Below are 22,899 nucleotides of genomic sequence, written 5' to 3'. Positions count from 1 at the left end.
AAAATTTCTTCTATCTCAGTGATTCTGATGTGTGTTGAACCATAGTGTGTGTGTGTGTGGGTGCATTTGTGTATATATCTATTTATTTACTTATGTTATGAGCTTTGGTAAAAAGCCAAATATCCCCCTGTGGACAAAGTTCTAACTATGGTAAATTAAAAGGAACAAATTAAAATTATTTCAACAAATTTTTAAAAAGAAAAAAAAAATTGAGATTTAAAATGTATTCATATTCTTTACTAAATAAACACTAGATTAACTTTGCTGATGTGCAGAGTATTGCCTTACCAACTTGCAAAATTGGATGGATCACCTGTTCTCAATTAATTTAGCAGTATAAATAGTCCCTCACTCACCAAAGTCAAACAATATGGTAGAGACTTTCTAGAAAACAAATCAAAATGAAGACAAAATTGCATTTCCAAAAATTCAGGGATATAATTAGAGAACAAAAGGCATTGAACACGCATTGGAGATCAGTGCAGTCCATCACACAGAAGTGGACTAAATGTGAAACTATAATCAATATGCATAGGTCAGGCCACTCTTCTAAATTTAGTCAGTCACGAAAAGAAATGTACTTGTCAGAGAGGGTACTATGACACCATCTGTTACTGAGTTGCAGGAGTCAGTGATTGCGATTGGAGAAAATGTTCACAACTCAGCAAATGTAAGATGCTGCACAAAATGGGCCTTTATGAAAGAGCAGAAAGAGTCCCTTGCACAATGGGGAAAAAAAAAATGCAAAATGTCACAAGAAAGATTCTTCAGAGATTTCTGTGGCAAAAAAGCCTTCTGGTCTAATAAGACTAAATTGTAACTGTTTGGCTTTAACATTAAGCAATATGTGTGGCTGTAGTGGGCAGGCACCCTACCTGGGGTTTGTTTCCTGCCTTGCACCTTGTGTTGGCTGGGATTGGTTCCAGCAGACCCCAGTGACCCTGCACTTAGGATATAGCGGGTTGGATAATGGATGGAAGGATGGTATGTGTGGTGTAAATCTAACAGTGCACATCAGCCAGGTAACGCTATCTTGACTGTAAAATGTGATAGTGGTAGCATTATGCTTTGGTGATGCTTTTTAGGAGGAGGGAATGGCAGGAAGATGAATGCTGTACACTTGCTCCATTACAAAGAGTAAAATTAAAAGAAACTTTCCCAAAAGGGCTACTTGCTGTAATGGCTGTGACGAGAAGTTCAAGCAAGTACTAAATGGAGTAAAGAATACTTACAAGTTGTTAACGTTTCATTTTTTTTTAACTTAACTTTTAATGGTTTAAAAGTTTTTTTTCAGGAAACTCTACGAAAAGTGTTTGATCTATAAATAAACATTTCCATTCAAACTGTTCAGAATCCCAGGCTGTAATTGTTATTGATGTGAAAAAGGGTTCAAATTATGAGAATTAAAATATTTCCTCAGTAAACTGTTTTAGCATGTAAATGACAACAACTCCCATCAGTAGTTAAATGTCTTGAGCTGGTCAGCCAATTCAGACAGGATTCAGAAAAATGTGTCTGCCAAAAATTCAAATTTCTTGTGGTGTACCTTTACCTGGAAGTATGCTTTCTCTTATATCCCACATAAACAAATAAGAAGGGAATTTATTTTTTTTGGGGGGGTCTAAAAACCACTACACCTGCCATTTTTTAGCCTGATTCTATTACTTAGGATCGAAGCAGATCTCTAAACCAATTTCAATTAAAATAATCAAAATTTCCTACTCACGTTTTATTTGTAATCTAAACAGAACATCAGCACATATTTGCTACTGAATAGTATATCCAGCTGTACCTTCTTTGGGTTAGGATGGCTGCAGAGAGGAAGGTTTGCAATCATTTCCTGGTAAGAGAACTCATCCCGTTCTGTGCACTGGATCACTCCATCCAACACCAAGACGTTGCCATATGTCTTGCTACAAGAAATAAATGTTTGCTGTTAAAAAAAAAAATCTTTTTAAACTGTTCAGGTTCCCAAGTCAAAACCTAATTTTTGCTGCACATGTTAAAGGACAAATCCGAGTAAAGTGACTAAAAGCAGGCTGGTACATTCACTCAGTTATGCACATAAAGCCTGAGAGAACCAAATGAGAAAAAGAAGCTTTAATCACTAAATCAAAAATGGACAATCTTTGTCCTGCAAGGATGTATTTCTCAAAGGTTTTAGTAGACGTCAATGTGACAGTTTTAACCTTGAGTCTGTAATTGAACATAATATGCAGTTCTCCTGGTTTACCTGGTTTATATTTAAAAGGACCTGAAATGGTGAATTTAGCACACCCAGTGCAGATCCAGGGCTGTGGAGTCGGTAGATAAATGCTCCGACTCCTCAGTTTCTAAATCCTCCGACTCCCCGACTCCTCTCTATGTATATACTATGCTAATGTATTTTCTACATCCATTGAAGGAAAGGAAGGCAACATACATGTCATTTCACCACAGAACTACTGGCCAGTGTCACTCACCGGAGGGCTGATCAGCAGAACGAGCCTCTGCTGGAGACAGGTAGGGAGATCTGTGTTCTCGGTCTCGCCCCTTCACTAGCGCATAGTGAAGGGGAGCCGACCGAGCTAAGAACACACCAGATGATTTTTCAGGCATTTGACGTGTGATGACTCGTTGAACGGCCGAAAAATCGGCAGTGCATCTGTAAATGTATGGGGGGGCTTTAGGCTAGGTTCACAGTTCCCTGTAACAGTGGAACACGACACAATGGAAAGCGGTGCCGCACCTTATCTGTGCATTACATCCCATATAGTGACGCATACAGTCAATGAAAAGCATGCTTCATGGTTACTTGACATGTTCGTTTTGTGGTAACATTATGCACTGCATGCATTGGGCTTTATTCTTACAGCAGAGAAGTAGTTCATTATGACTGTTTGTGAATTGGGACATTTCAACTTACTTTTTTAATTCCCATTTAAATTTAGAAGGAGTCGGAGTCGGTTAACTTTTTGCCGACACCGACTCCAGGTACCCAAAATTGTCTCCAACTCCGACTCCTCGACTCCGACTCCACAGCCCTGTGCAGATCTGTGCAATTTATTATACAAATGTAATGGATGTATTCGGTTTAGCTGTAGACAGATCATTTCTTTGCTAAATGGCAGGCCTATTCCTTAACAGTCACGAGAGTTGGTTAACTTAAACTCAATAACTCAAATTAAACTTTTACAAAGACTTTGATGGATTGGGAGACTAAAAACAGCGCAGTTATTCAGTCTCACTTCTGTGCATCCAGCTGTGTGGCAACTGCTGCCATGTTAATATTATGTCTTATTTCATAGATCATCTCCATTACTGGGAACCAAAGGATTCAGTGGCTACTGACCCAAGTCATCTTATTTTACTTCAGTGAATACAGTTGCAGACTTCAGTATCTATGTATAAAATGTTACAGCCAAAGAAGGAGCAAACCTAAGTTTGCCCTGATATAAATAACCATGGATCCTCTGGTTTATTTTCTCCAGGAATGCTGTTAACTTGAGTTTTTGATTTCCTGTACTCCACTGTCAGCTGGTCACACGACAATTATTAAGTTAACATGACTTCACATTACTATGAGTGAGTTCATTTTTAACCATTGAAACAAATGTCTGTCCTACTGTTAGTTTATCTTGTTATGCAGGTTTAGAATGCTGCAAGGTTTAGCACTTTACTATTACTGTATTATATCTGAACATTTGTAAGCGTTCAAAGCCTATCCCCAATGAAGTGCACCATGCTAGAGCAGAATAAATTGAATTAATTTGACCTCAATTACAAAAGACTTCCAGCTAAAGTTCATTAATTGATTAAAAAAACAATCCCAATTTATGAGTATTATAGCTGGAATTCGTTTAGCTTTTGCTAAGAAGTCTCACTGAAAAGAAAACCTAAAACAACAACTGAACCAAGTATACTAATTACAACACTAAACTAAATGAAATACATTTTGTAAAGGAAATGGGACCAATGAGCTTTTTCACTTGGATGTCCGAGAATCCAATTCATATAGCCAGTAAAAAGCCAATGGAACTCTTTTCTTCAAGTAAATGACTAAGGGCCCAGATTTAGTTTTAAATGAGGGACGATACCCCAGTATCCATAAATGGGGAGAGACTATATGCTGGGTGTAATTTCAGCATGCAATAAAAATGGAATTCTTAATTTATATTAACATAAAAAACACACTTTTTGATGTTTTCTTTTTCACTTGCTGAACTGTTTCATGAATACTGTCAAAATAAGAGAACAAACATCATTAAAACTACAAGATCCAAAGTATATTGTGATCATTCATTACACTTTCACTTACAATACTCTTTTTTAACAACTGCTTTTGCCACAACAATTTTGAAATTAAGTCAGTCAGTAATTCACTCTTTAAGGTTTTATGTCATGAAATGCATGTTTCCATTTGAATATTCAGGGAATACAAGATAATTAACACCATTTAATGAAACATGGTCTCTGACTTTCAACTCTTCACAATCAATTCCAGTAAAAATGATCTTTGTGTTGTTTATAAGGCACCTAATATAAATAATCATTCATTCTCAAGCCCGGTTCATTTGATTCTGGGTTGTGCGGACATGAATAATCAGACATTTATCATTGCTTATGATTTTGTATGCTTCCAGAATTAATAATATATAAATATTGGCCTTAACAACTGTAATTACATTATTCATCAAAATAAACATTTAAAGAGTGCATTGCAGAGTCTTCCATACAGATCTGCTTTTAGTGCATTCATCGACTTGTTGTTATTAAAAGCCCAAAGAGTGTCATCTGTTTAGTGTTTGCTAATCCATTTTTAGCAGTGAAGCACTGCTAACTACATCTACATCTCTACGAGAGTGGGATGATGCTAATACTGCACTAGATATTGTATTACTGGTGCAATCTGTCTTGAGCTTCCCCTTCAAAACTGCTTCATTAGCTGGACCATTTCAGTGCCCATCCAGAGTGGTAATTTTGAAACAAATTCAAAATGTATTTTACAAGTACCACAGCATACAGGGCAGCTAATTTTTGCCTCCAGCATTAACCGGCCATTTTGTTTGAAATTACTCTCAATTTTTATTTGCAAAATGATAGATAGTTTACATTCAAAGAATGTTTAAAAAAAAATTAAAAATAGTAGTCCATCTTACTTTAATTTCTAATTACCTCAGACAGCAATATGGCTGTAGGTTTTTGTTTCAGACACCTTATGAATTAGTCACCATTTTCTGGTACTAATGGAAAAGAATTAATCTGCATTGGATTTAAAAGACTTATTTTTACAAGATTCAGAACCCCCTAATTGGTTCTTTTATTCTTAAAATGCATTCAAAGAATAGAGATGCAAAGTAATCCAAAAGATCGCCAGCTAACTCAGGGAGATTAATCTCTTTATTAGACGTCACTTTTTACTGTGCATGAGACAGGTTTTGTTTTTTTTTTTTTTAATTTTAGTGCTTCTTCATTCCTCTCATTCTGTCATACCTGATATTTCTAAAACTGTTCATTAAGCCAGAATTACGTAATTCGTTAGGCCAAAGATGAGGATAATACACTAATTCTGCTTTTTGAACAGGGTCAGGACCTGGGGCAAACAATGCTCTAACACTAACTTGAAAATAGCAGCTTTAATGTGATGTATTATTGCTTTGAGGTTGTAATAATTAAGGAGCAGAACATCCAGTCATAAGATCAAAAGATGTAAAATGTCTTGTCAGAAATGCTGATCCCAGCTGTACTATTTAAGAAACAATAAAAGCTGACAAAATGTTCATTCTCGATCAAATAATCAACATAGAAATACAACTCCTTCACCACATTCACCCAATCAGACATTCAGGCATGCCCAGTGAAGTGTTTGCATGAATGTTCGCTTTTTACATCGTAGTCTTTAATACAGTTGAACAACCTTCTAAAAACACAACGTTTAGTGTCACACATTGTGGATTTTAGCTGACGCTGATGCAAATCATTTTGTTTCCTTTTGGTAAAAGGCATTTGAGATGACACACATATCACCAAAACAGTCGCAAAATTGTACCTAATGTCCCGTGACAGGAATAAATAACTGTCATCAAAAAGGAATCACAAACAGTCACAAGTAGTGTAATTACATTTAAACAACAATTTTGAGCAATAATAACTGATAATATACTTGCTGGTGGAACATGCGGCCTACTTACTTGGAGTCTCTTTGCCTTTTAAAGATATGCCTCTGAGGACTCTCCTCTTCAGTGGAGACCTAGGCCTAATATGCTTATTAACAGAGTTTCAATTTGGGGTTACGTAATTGACCAAGGCACAATATACTTCTCTATTGTATTGTAGTTCATTTGGCTAATGGCTTTTACAAATGAAGTGCAAATATATTGATCAAATACTAAAAACAAATATCAATAAGTCCTCTTATCCATTCTTAAAATAATTATGAGATACCATACAAATAATTACTATAGACATGTTAAGGCCAAATATATGGGACCTCGGATTTGAACAGGGTAAGTTAGCTTTTAAAGAGTTGGTACTGTGAGACTTCTGTTGCAGATCTGTGCATTAAAGTATTTAGCATTTGCTTTCTTTTGGTATGCAATTACCAGGCAATACAGGGTTCAGTGCAGGCTGAAAAATGTTTGACATCTCTCACAAAAATGACTAGAATAACTCCTTGTATGCTGAACACTTAATGTCATAATTCTTAAACATTTTTGCATAATTGATATCGCAAAAACAGAATACAATGCATAGTTAAGGGTATATTGTTTCAGTAATGTTGTCAGGGGTACATTTTTCACTATGCAAAAATTTACCACACAAAGTTCACATGGATTTCACTGAGTTAGTGATATTCTTTTGTCGGATATGCTGATAATCTTCATGAACTGCCATCAGCACCTTTAGATCCACTGGCACAAAGGTCGCTCCTTTACACTAAACTTGTAGTTCGTGGTTCAGTCCTTGACTCTGAAGGGCTTGTAAATTTGGCCGTGAATGCACATTAATCTACCTGGGACCACATGAGCCAACGGATATCTGGTGCTCTGCAACCAGCTATCTGCTACTGCAAAACTGCAATGTAGCAAGCCAGAATTTATTCTGAGATCCAGGATTATCTAATCTCTCTTTCTGAAACAGACCCCTGGGATAAGCCATTCAACCCAACAATGTTTGTCAATACTACTCACATAATTTTTTCAAAATAAAAATCAAGCACAGTTTTGAAGGTCCCTAAAATCTGTCTACCACACCACCTGGTAATTTACTCCATGTGTCTAAAGTTCTCTGGGGGGGAAAAAAACAGGAACTTATCCTTAAGTTCCGGAGTACCAACTTTCTTTGTTACAGGTGTCATTTTAAAGTAACAGAAATTTAGAGTTTGTACAACGGATGCTAGCTAACACCTCAAGCAAGTTATCTTTTAATCTACATTTGTTTAAATGGAAAAGGTTCAACTCCTTCCATCTTTCCTCACACCTGGAATCAAGTCAGTTGCTCTTCTCTGTGGACTTTCTCTAGCAAATAGCATTCCAGATGAGGCTTCAAAAATGCATTATATAGCTTAATCATAACCTCCCTTGACTTGCACTCAACACATCGGACTACATAACCTAATGTCCTATTAGCTTTCTAATCTGCCCAAATGTAGATTACATATAATTGCTTCTCCAGACACTGTCAGATAAAAATGCAGCATCAGAGCACAGCTTTCTTTTATAAATACTACGGAGTGTCAACTTTCGGCAGGAACCAATCCTGGGCAGGGTGCCAACCCACCGCAGGACACACACAAACACACCCACACCCCAAGCACACACTAGGGCCAATTTAGAATCACCAATCCACCTAACCTGCATGTCTTTGGACTGTGGGAGGAAACCGGAGCGCCCGGAGGAAACCTACGCAGACACGGGGAGAACATGCAAACTCCACGCAGGGAGAACCTGGGAAGCGAACCCGGATCTCCTAACTGCGAGGCAGCAGCGCTACCACTGCGCCACCGTGCCGCCCTGGTGGATTGGTGATTCTAAATTGGCCCTAGTGTGTGCTTGGTGTGTGGGTGTGTTTGTGTGTGTCCTGTGGTGGGTTGGCACCCTGCCCAGGATTGGTTACTACCTTGTGCCCTGTGTTGGCTGGGATTGGCTCCAGCAGACCCCCCGTGACCCTGTATTCGGATTCAGCGGGTTGGAAAATGGTTGGTTTTTTATGGGTTGTCAACTTTCGGTCCTGAAATGTACCAGTGGTTGCTGGTTTTCTTTCAATGCTGTTTGTAAATTCATTGTCAACTGCTCTATTCATTGTTAGTGTTTTCTTAACCATCTGTCAGTTACGTGAATGTGTTTACATTAGCTTTAAAAACTTGGTTATTCACAGAAATCCAGTTTCTAAAATGCTACGTAAGCCCTTATTTCAGTTAATGAAACCAGGATATTGGTGTCTGAGAAAGCAGGTTAATACACCTAAACTTCTCTGCAACTAACTCAGTTACGCGGCCATGTAAACCCTTAACCAGTTTACAGTTAAGGATTTCACAGTCTGTGCAGGTCCAAAGCACTATGTTAACTTCACACATGCTGCCAGCAGCAACTGGTAGATCAGGGATGTAAAAAAGGGAACAATTTGATTTACTTCACAGCACATGAAGGACTAAATATATTTATAAAACAAGGAAAAATTAAGCTTAGGATTTAACAACAAATACAAGCCAGTCAAATGGTCAGTTTTACAGACAAAAAAAACAGCAAAAGTAACACCCAGTTGTGATGCATTACATTATATAATTAACTATAGCGTATTAAGTTACATTTTTTTATAAGTAATGAGCAATATAACTAAGTTACTTTGAACAAGCTTGAGGCTTGTTTTATGCTTGTTTTCGGATTCACAAATCTCACTGATGATTAGTTTCTTTATGACATCAGAGCATTTAACAAAAGAGAACTCCATATGTAGATTTGCACATGTAAACAGAGCTTTTTTTTTATTTTTTAAAAGAAAGCAGGTTTTGAACATAACCAGATGGTTACTAACCGTATCCCAGTTTTGTGTGCACACTCACTGAGATGCAAATGATAAAGAAACCAGAAGTTCACCATCTATAACATTTCTGTGTGTTTATGTATGTATGTTTATCATGAAGCAGTGGTTTTAATAAAATATCTGGAAAGTAATGAAAGAGAAAAAGAGAACTGCACTACTAATGTGCTCTAATCCACAAATCTCTTGGATGATATTCTTTTAGGCAAAAAAAAAATCTACACTACAATAATGACTTAACATGGCAGAATAAAAGTGATAAACCTAAGTTCTGTTATCAGCCAAGACTGGCTTCTAGATAATAAACTGGACAGGAGGAAAACAACTTAAAATCACTGCAGCACTTTGGGTCAGAATTTGACGTCCCTGCCATAAACCAAGGGACAATAACTAATTACCAACTTAATGTACCAGATTCATCAGGAGCCTATCATTTGAAAAACAACGAATTGGGCTTAGAAGCCATTCAATCTATCCCACCATGAACGAGGTTTCAGTAGTTTAGCCTGCGCAGAAATCAGTGGAACAGCACTGCCTACCTTTCTCGTGTAATAATTGCATGTGGCAGTTTTTCCAAGTGTCAGTGTAATTCAAAGTTTTGCCCAGTAAAGCCACCGTGCATGCTGTTAATGGCGCAATATAAACTACAGACTGACTAACGTACAATGAAATGTAACCAAAATGAATTTACAATGCACTATAAACTAGACCAACTTCTCAGAGCCCTGTAGTTGGGGATGGTTACTGTAGTTTCTGCTTTTCCTTTCAACCAAATTACGAATTCCTCTGTCACGATATGCATCAGGTCTGTTTCTGCTTACTGTATACTGTAAGAAATACACATTTCTAACAGAATCGCAAATATTATTTTTATTGATTTATCAGTCGTTATAAAGAGTTTAGTTTTTCTTTTTTTGCCCTTTCGAGCGGTGCATAGTTTATTTCACCAACTAAATTATTTTAATAAGGAGTTGTTAGAAGCAATTCTGCCAAAGTGTGTGTTAATAAAAATGAATAGATTTAAAAGTTAAAACAGAATAACTTAAGTAATGGTCATTTAAACTAATCCACTATCTTCCGTTAAATTCTGAAAAACACCGAGAAATTGATTCTGATTGAAAAACTGATTCAGTACGAAAACTAGCTGCCACATTCGAAAGCGGACTGAAAACCGCAACACTCGACCAATTTTGGCAGGCGTTTAAAAAGGGAGTTCCAAACTACGATATGCATTTCAATGTTATATCGCCGGAAAACAATTATAGGCTAAAAACGCAGGACTACAGAAGGCGTCCGGCATTAACGTAGACAAGCGAAGCGAACACGTCACATAAACGCGCAACATGAAGCGGTGGCTCAAACACACGTGCGCGGTAATGCTCGCGCTTTTCGGAACCCAGCATCCCCTCCCTTTCGATATAATGCCATGACCATATCCTTCATTATCAACCACTGAAGACAAACTGGAATAGATCTGCATACCTTTTGAAGACCATGACATCCTGAAATTTTGATCTCTGATGGTAAAGCACCGATTCGACCTGAAGGCTGAGCGCCTGACCGGGCCACAGTGCGCACGTCTCCCTAAACCAACCTTCCTTGATATTCTCCATGAGCAGTTGACGCCAGCACGAAGCAATATAACAAGCTATGGGGACTAGAATAGACAGATAGTGTACTGCACACGTAGCGGGTACACGCTTCACGTGAGTACCTGCTACCACGGCGATAGGCAACCTAACCAGTTTGATCAGCTTGAGACCGGCTTTCCACCTCCTCCAAGTCCTATTGGTTGTGTCAGTAGTCGAGCCAATGGAAACGAACGAGGGGAGGGGCCAAGGCAAAATCAGGGTAGGTTGAGCTAGGAGTGGGAGTTGCTGCTGGCATGTGGGTAACGCTGCGGAGAGTGCAGGAGGGTAGCATTTTAAATTTTTAATTATTACATGTGAAATGACGTACTTACCCATATTTTTTTTAACTATCGCAGTGCCATTAAAATCACAGCAAGCTAACGAATAACACGTTTCTGTCAAGAAATAATGAGGTGTACCTGTTTACCAATGTGACAGGAGTATTGCATCTAAGAAGCTGACTAAGTAGGGCAGTTTGGACGTTTTAGCGTATGTATTTGTGTGAAACAGAAAATGTATGTCTGATAACCAATGATTCGTAAGTAAGTAATAAGTAACGATTGCTTTAGAGATGCCAGTACGACTATTAGCAGGGTTTCTGTAATGTAAGGATTTTTTTCAATGAACTCGTGATGTTTTCGTGGCAACTTTATTAGTAATAATCGTGCCTGGGCTAATACGTGTGTCTACATGACTTTTATGCACAAAATCCACAAATCATCTGTTTTTTGAATCATCACAGCGTTGAATTGACCTGCATAAGAAAAGCTATCAAGCAATTCTGCGCACAATTTGTGCACGTCCACTTTTCATTAGATGCAGAGCCCCGTGACCCTGTAGTTAGGATATAGCGGGTTGGATAATGGATGGATGTTGAACATTTCCTCAACAAACATGGGCAGTCCAACATTTAAAAAAAAAAGTCAACCTTGTTTAATGCAGGGTCTGGGAACCCTAAGCCCGTCACAGCAGCTAGAGACGCAATGCAGGGGGATAAACCTGCCTGGGATGTTTGTCTGTCACAATGATGCTTACCCCACACTAGACTCATAAGGTGTTTTTTTTTTTTTTTTCGGAGACTACTTTTTCCCAGTAAGTACATACATAAAATCTTTTGTTTTTATGATCTTTGTTTGTATTGTGCAGAAATAGCAAAATGAACTTTGGGTATAATCATATAGCTTGGAATGTAAGGAATTGCCTGATAACAGTGGGCAGAAAAGATCCCCAGAGGTGCTTCTTGACACATTATGGAAGCATGAGCTAGCGAGTAAAAGATGTTCCAAAAATTAAGTCCTGGATTGATTTTTTTCATGATGGCCTCCAAATGTGCCACCATTCTCTTTTCCAAAACAGGTTCCAGTGATGAGGCAGGCTTTCCTGATGAGGTTGTTCAGGCATTGTGCAGCTTTTGAACTCAAGTCGCTTCTCAACAGACCACGGCGTAAAACACATAGGCAACTCTTTGGTACACTTTTGACTTTCAGAAAACATTTGATAAGGCACCATATGAGAGGTTGGACATCAGACTAAACAAAGTAGGTGTTCAGAGTGTAGTGTGCAGATGTGTGCAGAATTGGAAGAAACAATGAAAGAAGATGGTGATGGTGCCAGAAACTTTATCAAGTTTGGGTGATGTTAAGAATGAGGTCCCTCATCGGTAAATGCCAAACCTATGCCATTTTTAATATATACTGCATAAGCGATCTAGATAGATATATAAACAACAAACTGATTAAATTTGCAGATAATACCAAGCTAGGTGGATTGGCAGATAAACTTGAATCTGTGAGTCATTCCAGGGGGGCTTGGACAGCATATAGGCTCGATCAGATTTGTGTCAGATGAAATTTAATATAAAAAATAAATTTAAATTATTAAATGTAGGAAGTAAAATGTTAAATTAGAATACACAATAGGAGGTCTTAAAATTGAAAGTACTGCTTATAAGAAGGGTTTAAGAGTTGCAGTGGACTTGTTACTATCAACATCCAGACATTGTTCAGAACACAGATACAGTTGGAAACAAGTGCAGGGGAAATTTTGCACAAACATTAGGAAGTTTGTCTTTTGCAGAACCATAGACATGATGTTCTTACTGGACAGCAAATGTTTTCTCCTGGCCCGCTAACCATGTAGATCTAAATTGTGTAGCCACTTTCTAAATGTAGACTAATGCATTTTGACATCAGCAGTGACAAGAGCTACCAATGGGTCCTGTAATGAAATTCTGGGGTTCTTAGACACTTGTTTCAGCATATTGTGTTCTGCTCTTGATCTGAACTTGCAGGGATAGCCTGGCGTGGACAAGTTCACAGCTGTTTGTATCCTCTATACTTGTAGATGATCTTCCAGACAGTAAAATGGTTGATTTTCAGTTATTCTGAGATCTTTTTAAATCACTTTTCAGACTCATGGACATCTATAACCTTTTCTCCGAAGGTCTTAGCAAGCTTTTTCAATGTAGGCATGGTGATGATACACACTACAAGAACAGGAAATCAAACAAAGTGTCTGAGGCTTAAATAAGATTAATTACGTCAAGATTCTCTCTCATGATGTTCTAGTCATTTGAACTTGATCTCATGCACCTGATTCTAATTTTAGGTATTTGAGGTAGTGATAAACATAAAGATGCACTTACTTTTTACACATGTATGTGACATTTGCATTTGTTTATGTAAATTATATATATATAAATAAATGTAAAGAATTATTATATATTGGACAACAAACTGTTAATGTGGCATGGTGTTTGTTATATCACCTACATCTATAGGTACTTTTTAAATGAAGATTAAATCTTGATATGCCCGCATATGTTAAAAAGAAAAAGAAACATAATGGACCATACTTACTTTTTCACATGACTGTGTATCGCTAAGAGTTATTTTTTGAGTTGTAAATAAACATAATTGCTGAACAATTCATTTTTCTTTACTCTTTTGTGGTAGTTGGTTTCCTATTCTGTAACTCAATAATAAAACCACAATAAAACATTTTTCTGTAATGCCATGAACACTTTTGACTGGCATTATTTTCAGTTTATTGATGTAGTGTGTAATGACCAGTAGCATTTATATATTGACTGGCTTTGGGTTACTGATTCAAAGTGGTTTTGAGTGCATTGTTTCACTTTGCCAGAGTAGTCAGACTTTGTGAATGTGGTGTGATGATCTGGTTTTGTTTTTAGAGTTCTGAGAAAAGTTTCAGGAAATGTGTCTTAACAATTATGAAATACTATAACTGGAGAACTTTAGCTGCATCGTTTAATCCAGGAAGGTAGTATCTCGACATGATTACAATAATTGGGTAAGTTGAGTACTGACACGTAAAGCTTGAGAACTGGCAGCATCATACTTTGGTAGGACTGTCATGTGCAGTCTAATTGGCCACCTGTGCTAAAAGTCCAAGCACATCTAAAACACATACAGTACCTAGTCTCATGATAGGGTCCAGTTCTAACTAAAAAGAAAAGAACAGATACACTGGAAGAGGTACACAAACTAGAATTTGTTCATATAAATGAAATTCAGGTAAAATGTACACTTTTCTACAGCTTACACAACATTACAAATCAAGATTACATTTGGCATGAACTTCAGTACTTGGGCCAAATTGCCCTTTCACTCTCAAATGATTTTATTTTCTCTTGTAGTGCAAATGAATTTTGTAGCAAATCTTATATTAAGCCCCACTTTCATTATGTCTTGCTTACATTTTTTTAGGTATTTTTGGTGTGGAGTTTTCTCTCAAGTAGCATTATCAGCCTCTATTATTACTACCTTTCAAAGTCAGAATTCTTTCCAGGTACTGGCTACACAACCTCTTCTTACATAGACAGATAGATAAATTTCCATTTGGATCAATAAAATATCTAAGTAATAGTAGCCAAGGATTATACTAAGTTAGATACAAACATTTAAGTACACACTATACAAATAACATTAAGTAAGTACACTGGGGTTGTAATCTTACAGTCCAATACCGGTAATGTAGATGATGCATACAATAATGCCAGTGCAATGAGAACTCTGCAAATAACATTCCTACCAAAGTGACCGGTAGCACATAATAATAAAGTGGCAGATACTAAGGAGACATAATATTGAAGTAAAATAAAGTGGCATGCTTATGCTTATAGGATAACATGTTTAAAGTGACACATTATGAAAAAAGGTTATACAGTAGTGAGATATCTGATGTAGTGCAAATCTATCTATCTAGGCCCCTGAACTCAACCACCCTCTATCCTTCTGATGGCTCTGGTGGCAAAAGATCTTTTCTATCTGTCTGTATTACAGATCTGTGCTAGCAGCCTACCACTGAACAATTCTGCTTAATTATGGTGGTGTATAGTGGGTGATAGTCATTGTACGTAATAGATAGCAGCTTCCATAGTGTTCTCCTCTCTGTCAGTTTCACCAGAGCCCATTTCCATGCCATCCACAGCTCCTACTCGCCTAATCGGCTTGTCAATACAATCAGCATCTCTTCTTCAAACAGACCCAGCATATCACAGCATAGAAGAGAGTACTGACAACTACTGACTGATAGAACATCTACAGGTGTTTTTTACATGCTGTATGTTAAAGGAGCACAGCTTCCTCAGAAAATAGAGCCGACTTTGCCCCTTCCTGAACAGAGCCTTTGTGTACTTTGACCAGTCCAGCCTGTCATCCAACTGCACTCCAAGGTATTTATAGGTTTTGACACACTCCACATCAACTCTTCCAATGGAAACAGGCCTCAGTGGTGGTCTAGACCTACGGTAGTCCACAACAGTCTCCTTGGTTTCAAAAGTGTTCAACAGTAGTTGGTTTGAACAACACCGTCCTACAAAGTCATTCACCACTCTCCTGTACTCCTCCTCTCTACCCGTGACACACCCCATAATGGCAGTGTCATCTGAGAACTTCTGCATGTGGCATGTCCTCGAATTGTAGCTAAAGTCCAATGTGTACAGGGTGAAGAGGCAAGAAGAACAGTCACCTGTGGAGCTCCTATGCAACTGATTATAATTATAGTCTGTGAGGTGCAGTTTCCCAGTCTGAGGTTTGCCAGTGAGGTAATCTGTAATCCATTTCACCAGTTGTGAGTCCACTCCAATCCTGTACATCCTTGCCCTAAGTAGGAGGGGCTGAATGGTGTTGTAGGCACTAGAAAAATCAAAGAACAAGGTGTCTATCCTAGCAGCACTGGGTACTGTCCTTGGTTGGATCACTAGTAGAAAGTATATTGACCAGCAGCATCTCAGTTTGGTGTGGTAGCTGCACTTTCACTGAACAGAAGATACTTCAAAGAGTGGTGAGGACAGCGGAGAAAATCATCGGGTCCTCATTCCCATCTGTTCAAGAATTACACTACTCACGTTGCCAGAGCAGATCCATTAAGATCATGAAAGATCCCACACACCCGGCACATGAGCTGTTTGAACTACTGCCCCCTGGAAAACGTTATCGCAGTATGCACTGCAGAACAACCAGATTTAACAGGAGCTTCTTCCCAAAGGCCATCAGAATATTAAACTCTGTTAAATAATCTTTGACCTTTTGCTCTCTTACTTACTGTGCACCTTATTACCACAAATAGGTCTTAAGTTTACATTATATTGTAATATTGTACAATATTAGATTGTATATATTGTATATATTATAAATATTGTATCCATATAGTGCAATATGATCACTGTGAAATGATGTGCAATATTTTCTTTCATATTATATTTCGTCCACTGACTGGCTTACATTTATATACAGTTAGGTCCATAAATATTTGGACAGAGACAACTTTTTCTAATTTTGGTTCTGTACTTTACCATAATGAATTTTAAATGAAACAACTCAGATGCAGTTGAAGTGCAGACGTTCAGCTTTAATTCAGTGGGGTGAACAAAACGATGGCATAAAAATGTGAGGCAACTAAAGCATTTTTTTAACACAATCCCTTCATTTCAGGGGCTCAAAAGTAATTGGACAATTGACTCAAAAGTTATTTCATGGGCAGGTGTGTTCAAGTCCGTCGGTGGTTTGAATCCTACCTGACAGGGAGAAAATTTTTTGTTAGTTGTGGGAATTACAACTCGAAGACACATGATATCCGATATGGTGTTCCACAAGGCTCTATCCTGGGTCCGCTGTTATTCTCAATCTACATGCTTCCGTTAGGTCAGATTATCTCAGAGCACAACGTGAGCTACCACAGCTATGCTGATGACACACAGCTGTACTTATCAATAGCACCTGATGACCCCGATTCTATTGATTCACTAACACAATGTCTGACTAGTATCTCAGAATGGATGAATAGTAACTTTCTCAAGTTAAATAAAGAGAAAACTGAAATTTATTATTATTTATTAGAAATAAACTGGATACATTAGGATTAAAAGTCAAGATGGAGGTAAAAAGCTTAGGGGTAATTGTTGACTGTAATCTGAATTTTAAATCACATATTAATCAGATCATTAGGACAGCATTTTTTAGACCGCTTATATCACTGAAAGATGCTGAGAAATTAGTTCACGCGTTTGTTTTCAGTCGACTAGATTACTGTAACGCACTCCTCTCAGGACTACCCAAAAAAGACATCAATTGACTGCAACGAGTGCAAAATGCAGCTGCGAGAATCCTAACTAGGAAAAGAAAATCCGAACACATTTCTCCAGTTTTAATGTCACTACACTGGTTACCTGTGTCATTCAGGATTGACTTTAAAATTCTGCTTATGGTTTATAAAGCCTTAAATAATCTCGCCCCACCTTATATTCCAAATCGTAACCTCAGATCATCAAATGAGTGTCTCCTTAGAATTCCAAGAACAAAACTTAAAAGAAGTGGTGAGGCGGCCTTCTGCTGCTATGCACCTAAAATCTAGAATAGCCTGCCAATAGGAATTCGCCAGGCTGATACAGTAGAGCACTTTAAAACACTGCTGAAAACACATTACTTTAACATGGCCTTTTTGTAACTTCATTTTAATCGTAATTTAACTTAATCCTGATACTCTATATGTTCAATCTCCTCAAAATAACTATTCATGGTGGCTCTAAAATCCGTACTGACCCCTACTCTCTTTTCTGTTTCTTTTTCCGGTTTCTTTGTGGTGGTGGCCTGCGCCACCACCACCTACTCAAAGCTTCATGATGCTCAAACAATGATGGACGGATTAAAAGGCAGAAGTCTACATGACCATCATCATCATCAAGCCCTTCCGTGAGAACCCTAAATCCAAAGAGGACTGTTTCATTTATGTTAGGTAGAATGCCCAGAGGGGACTGGGTGGTATCATGGTCTGGAATCCCCACAGATATTATTTTTTCTCCAGCCGTCTGGAGTTTTTTTGTTTTTCTGTCCCCTGGCCATTGAACCTTACTCTTATTCGATGTTAATGTTGATTTATTTTGTTTTATAATTGTGTCTTTCATTTTTCTATTCTTTAATATGTAAAGCACTTTGAGCTACTGTTTGTATAAAATTGTGCTATATAAATAAATGTTGTTGTTGTTGTTATATCATATCAATTAAGCAGATAAAAGGCCTGGAGTTGATTTGAGGTGTGGTGCTTGCATGTGGAAGATTTTGCTGTGAACAGACAATATGCGGTCAAAGGAACTCTCCATGCAGGTGAAATAAGCCATCCTTAAGCTGCGAAAACAGAAAAAACCCAACCGAGAAATTGCTACAATATTATGAGTGGCAAAATCTACAGTTTGGTACATCCTGAGAAAGAAAGCAAGCACTGGTGAACTCAGCAATGCAAAAAGACCTGGATGTCCACGGAAGACAACAGTGGTGGATGATCGCAGAATCATTTCCATGGTGAAGAGAAACCCCTTCACAACAGCCAACCAAGTGAACAACACTCTCCAGGGGGTAGGCGTATCGATATCCAAGTATAACATAAAGAGACGCCTGACTGCATGAAAGTAAATACAGAGGGTGCACTGCAAGGTCCAAGCCACTCATAAGCCTCAAGAATAGAAAGGCTAGATTGGACTTTGCTAAAGAACATCTAAAAAAGCCAGCACAGTTCTGGAAAAACATTCTTTGGACAGACGAAACCAAGATCAACCTCTACCAGAATAATGGCAAGAAAAAAGTATAGAGAAGGCGTGGAACAGCTCATTATCCAAAGCATACCACATCATCTGTAAAACATGGTGGAGGCAGTGTGATGGCTTGGACGTGCATGGCTGCCAGTGGTACTGGGACACTAGTGTTTATTGATTAATGTGACACAGGACAGAAGCAGCCGAATGAATTCTGAGGTGTTCAGAGACATACTGTCTGCTCAAATCCAGCTAAATACAGTCAAATTGATTGGGTGGTGTTTCATGATACAGATGGACAATGACCCAAAACATACAGCCAAAGCAACCCAGGAGTTTATTAAAGCAAAGAAATGGAAAATTCTTCAATGGCCAAGTCAGTCACCTGACCTTAACCCAATTGAGCATGCATTTCACTTGTTGAAGACTAAACTTCGGACAGAAAGGCCCACAAACAAACAGCAACTGAAAGCCGCTGCAGTAAAGGCCTGGCAGAGCATTAAAAAGGAGGAAACCCAGCATCTGGTGATGTCCATAAGTTCAAGACTTCAGGCTGTCATTGCCAGCAAAGGGTTTTCAACCAAGTATTAGAAATGAACATTTTATTTCCAGTTATTTAATTTGTCAAATTACTTTTGAGCCCCTGAAATGAAGGGATTGTGTTAAAAAAATGCTTTAGTTGCCTCAAATTTTATGCAATTGTTTTGTTCAACCCACTGAATTAAAGCTGAAAGTCTGCACTTCAATTGCATCTGAGTTGTTTCATTTTTAAAATTCATTGTGGTAATGTACAGAACCAAAATTAGAGAAAAGTTGTCTCTGTCCAAATATTTATGGACCTAACTGTATATCTTTTGTATTTGTTTGTACTGTGCTGTCTTACCTACTTTCTGTGTGAGAAGTGAAATGTTTGTAATGTCTGTATGTTGTCTTGCGTGCACTTGTCTTTCATGTCTGCACATTGAGCCTGGAGAAACAATTTCGTTCAGCTATGCATCCTTTGTTGTACTGTTGTATGGTATGAATGACAATAAAGTTCACTTACTGTGTCAGAGTATACACACGCTGCCATGCAGAGCCATTTCAGAGCGGACCTTAAAATCTGTGACACATTACACGAGGGGTGCCCACATTTTTTCGGCTTGCAACATACTTTTAAAATGACCAGGTCGAAAAGATCTACCTACATTAAAAATGCTATATAGCGTTGGAAGACCAAATCACAATCTGATTGTTTGGTGGTTACCTACCAGGTAACACGTGTGGTTGGTCTGCGAGTCGGCAAACATCCGCCATGGGTGCCCTCTCAGTTGCGAGAAGCAGATCATAGATTGTTACATAGTTAACTGTCAAATAATGCAAAGAGAATGTGACACGTGTTTCTCCCTATTTTCAGGTGTACACACTCCACTGCACTCCTCATTGGGGATCGAACCTCGGACGTCAGACAAACTCACTTTGACTGTGACATTGTGAGAAAAAAAAATCCTCTTCCAATTCCACATCCAGCCCATACCCTCCCCAAACAATTTTTTTTAAAAATCCCTTCTTTAGTCGATATAAATTGGAAGGCTAACTAGATCACAGCTGGAGTTGTGCTGTAGCTCGCACGTTTGATCGTGTGTGTGGGATGACCAGTGTGTTAGAAGAAAAGAGATCTCAGACTGGCCGCCCTGTATGTCAAACAAGTGGCAAATATCATAGGGAGGATATATGATAGACTAACATTTTGAATGTAACGCAATCTACCTGCACTACCTTTGTGATCTACCGGTCGATCGCGATCGATGCATTGGGCACCCCTGCATTTCACAATTTCTGGTTGGAGGGAATGTTAAACTTGACAAACACCATTGTTGATCTTGTCTCCTGTGTATGTCAGATTGCACGACTAGGAATCTCATTGCACAAGTTGTGTAGTCTGACATTCCCAGTAACTCAATCCAATCAGTCTGTGATGGTCAGCAAAGTGAAGACCAGTGAATCTTTTTAAAATACAGGGGCAGATTCTGTATGCGAGTTGAGAACTAAAGAGCACTCTGTTGGAACTGCAATGCACAGAACGCAGGATTGCACAGAATAATGATTGGATTACAGCTGTCAGATACCTCATTTTACATACCACGACAGAATTAAGAAAGTAAAAAAAATAAAGGGCAGAGATTGTAATTAAACTCGGCCTACCTGGAATGCATTCATACAGCATTGCCATTAGTTTTTTAACTTTTGCGCACACAGAGCAAGCCTCTACTACTTAAAGCAAAAAATCAAACCTGTTTAGTCAATGCAGGTGAAATTGCAGACTGGTTGGACCAAGTCGCTGGGTATGCCAGTCTACACAACTGGCATGTACAGGAAAGCATTGCAATTTCCTCTGATTCGCTAAGTGAAGTCTGTAACTGAAAAATTGGTAGAAGAGTCATGTAATGTGACAAAGCCTTTACATGCATATGTTTAGGACATGGACCATGCAAACGCTACACAGGCAGTGACCGGGCAAAGATTCAAATCTGTAAGGAAGCAGCTCTAACCATTTCCTTACCCCAGCTGACAAATACTAACCTTATTTAACGACTGCTCTGGTATATTTTTATATAAAGCACTCTCCTTAATATTAGTCCTTTTCCTGCATTGAAACCATTACAACGTCTTTAGGTCAACTATGACCCATTTTGTGTATGAAATAATTAAAAACACCCTAAATTTATCCACATTAATGAAGAGTGGGAAAAAATGTTTACTGTGCCATGGCTTTGGTTCAGTTTTGAACCACCGTTGACTTTAATGGATTTGTCACTACATTTAGTGTAGTATGCTTGATCACAACCAATAAAAAGCTTTTCATCTCAGAAATGTAAAGGTTTCTAGTGAAGCACCATGAGAAAAAGCAAACAAGTTTCCAAGTGTCAAATTTTTGATAGCTTTTAAACATTTTGAACACAAATGTTCTTTGGGTCACTATTGACTCATGGATTTTCCACTGCATTTAGATTAGCTTGTTCACAACCACAAAAAAAAAAAAAAAAGAAACCTAAATGCCACCTTTTCAGCTCACAGATGTTAAGATGTTTAATAAAGTGCCCCAACTTTACAAAAAGCAAAAAAAAGTTTCCAGATGTCACATTTTTGTACAGATACTCCACATTTTGAACAAAGCACTGTCTTTTGAGTGAAATTTTACCCAGCCTATTGAGCTAATAATGTACTCTTCATAGGAAGAGTTACTGCCGAGGTAAGTAAACCTCTCGATGCGTTCAAAATTCTCTCCACAGACCGACACACTGCTAATGGCTGTGCCCAAGAGGTCACTATAGCCCAGGATCTTGGATTTTATTCAGGACACTCGCAAGCCCAAATATTCAGAGCCCCGATCAGAACGTCCATTGACTCCGCGAAGATCACACAGTATTGTCAGCAAAGTGAAGACCAGTGAATCTTTCTTCACCAACGGATGCTCCACAGCCACTGGCCCCCGACAACCTTGCAAGCACTGACTAGTGTAGGAGCAAGAACACACCCCTGCCTAATCCCAACAATCGCCATGCACAACACTCACCAGTGTATAGGCCCAGCCATGACATCCAGTAACTTCAAGGGGATCCCACAAAGTCTCCGGATGTCACACAGGGCAACTGGCTCAAATGAGTTGAACACTTTATGAAAACCGATAAAGGCTGCAAAGAAACTTTACCAATACACACATTTTTTGCTCAATGAGAACCCTCAGTGCCAGGATGCAGTCAATGGTAGACTTAGGTGTAAAACTAGAGTGATTCGGTTGCTGGTAGGTGAGCGATTATGGATCCTATGGAGGATGACCTTAGCGAGGACCATTCCAGTCAGTTAGGATGACTTACTGTACATTTCCCAAACGAAGCAAAGATTGGTTGCAATACCACCACCAGCCTGGAAAAGCTCATCCCACATACCACAGCCTGCCCTACCCTCAGCTGATTCACCATCTTTGCAATCTCAGTGAGATTAGATGTGAACCACCCAATTGGAGGATCATCCTCAAGAACCGTGGACCCAGAGATATCCAACGTCCTAGCCGGCTGCTCAAAATAGCCATCCCAGCTGGTCACAACTGCAGCGTCATCTGTAAGAAACGTTCCTTCACACACCCAGACTGCAATTCTCCAAGGAACAGATTTGGATGTGCACAATGCTTGATGGGTGGCGCAGTGGTAGCGCTGCTGC

General features: G+C 38.6%; 1 protein-coding gene across 1 annotated transcript in view; it reads right to left on the bottom strand.

Moving 5' to 3' along the window:
- srm (spermidine synthase) overlaps positions 1-10,794 on the bottom strand; it is a 35,092-nt gene extending 24,298 nt beyond the window's left edge. The window contains exons 1-2 of the mRNA XM_039755858.1: positions 10,501-10,794; positions 1,793-1,913 (exon numbers count right to left, since the gene is read on the bottom strand). Of these exons, the coding sequence (XP_039611792.1) occupies positions 1,793-1,913; positions 10,501-10,631 (252 nt within the window). The 5' untranslated portion in view covers positions 10,632-10,794. The remainder of the gene's footprint in view (positions 1-1,792; positions 1,914-10,500) is intronic.
- Positions 10,795-22,899: the final 12,105 nt, after the last annotated feature.

This window comes from Polypterus senegalus, chromosome 6, assembly GCF_016835505.1.
Source record: "Polypterus senegalus isolate Bchr_013 chromosome 6, ASM1683550v1, whole genome shotgun sequence".
NCBI lineage: Eukaryota > Metazoa > Chordata > Cladistia > Polypteriformes > Polypteridae > Polypterus > Polypterus senegalus.
This window is presented reverse-complemented; position numbering and strand designations above follow the sequence as displayed.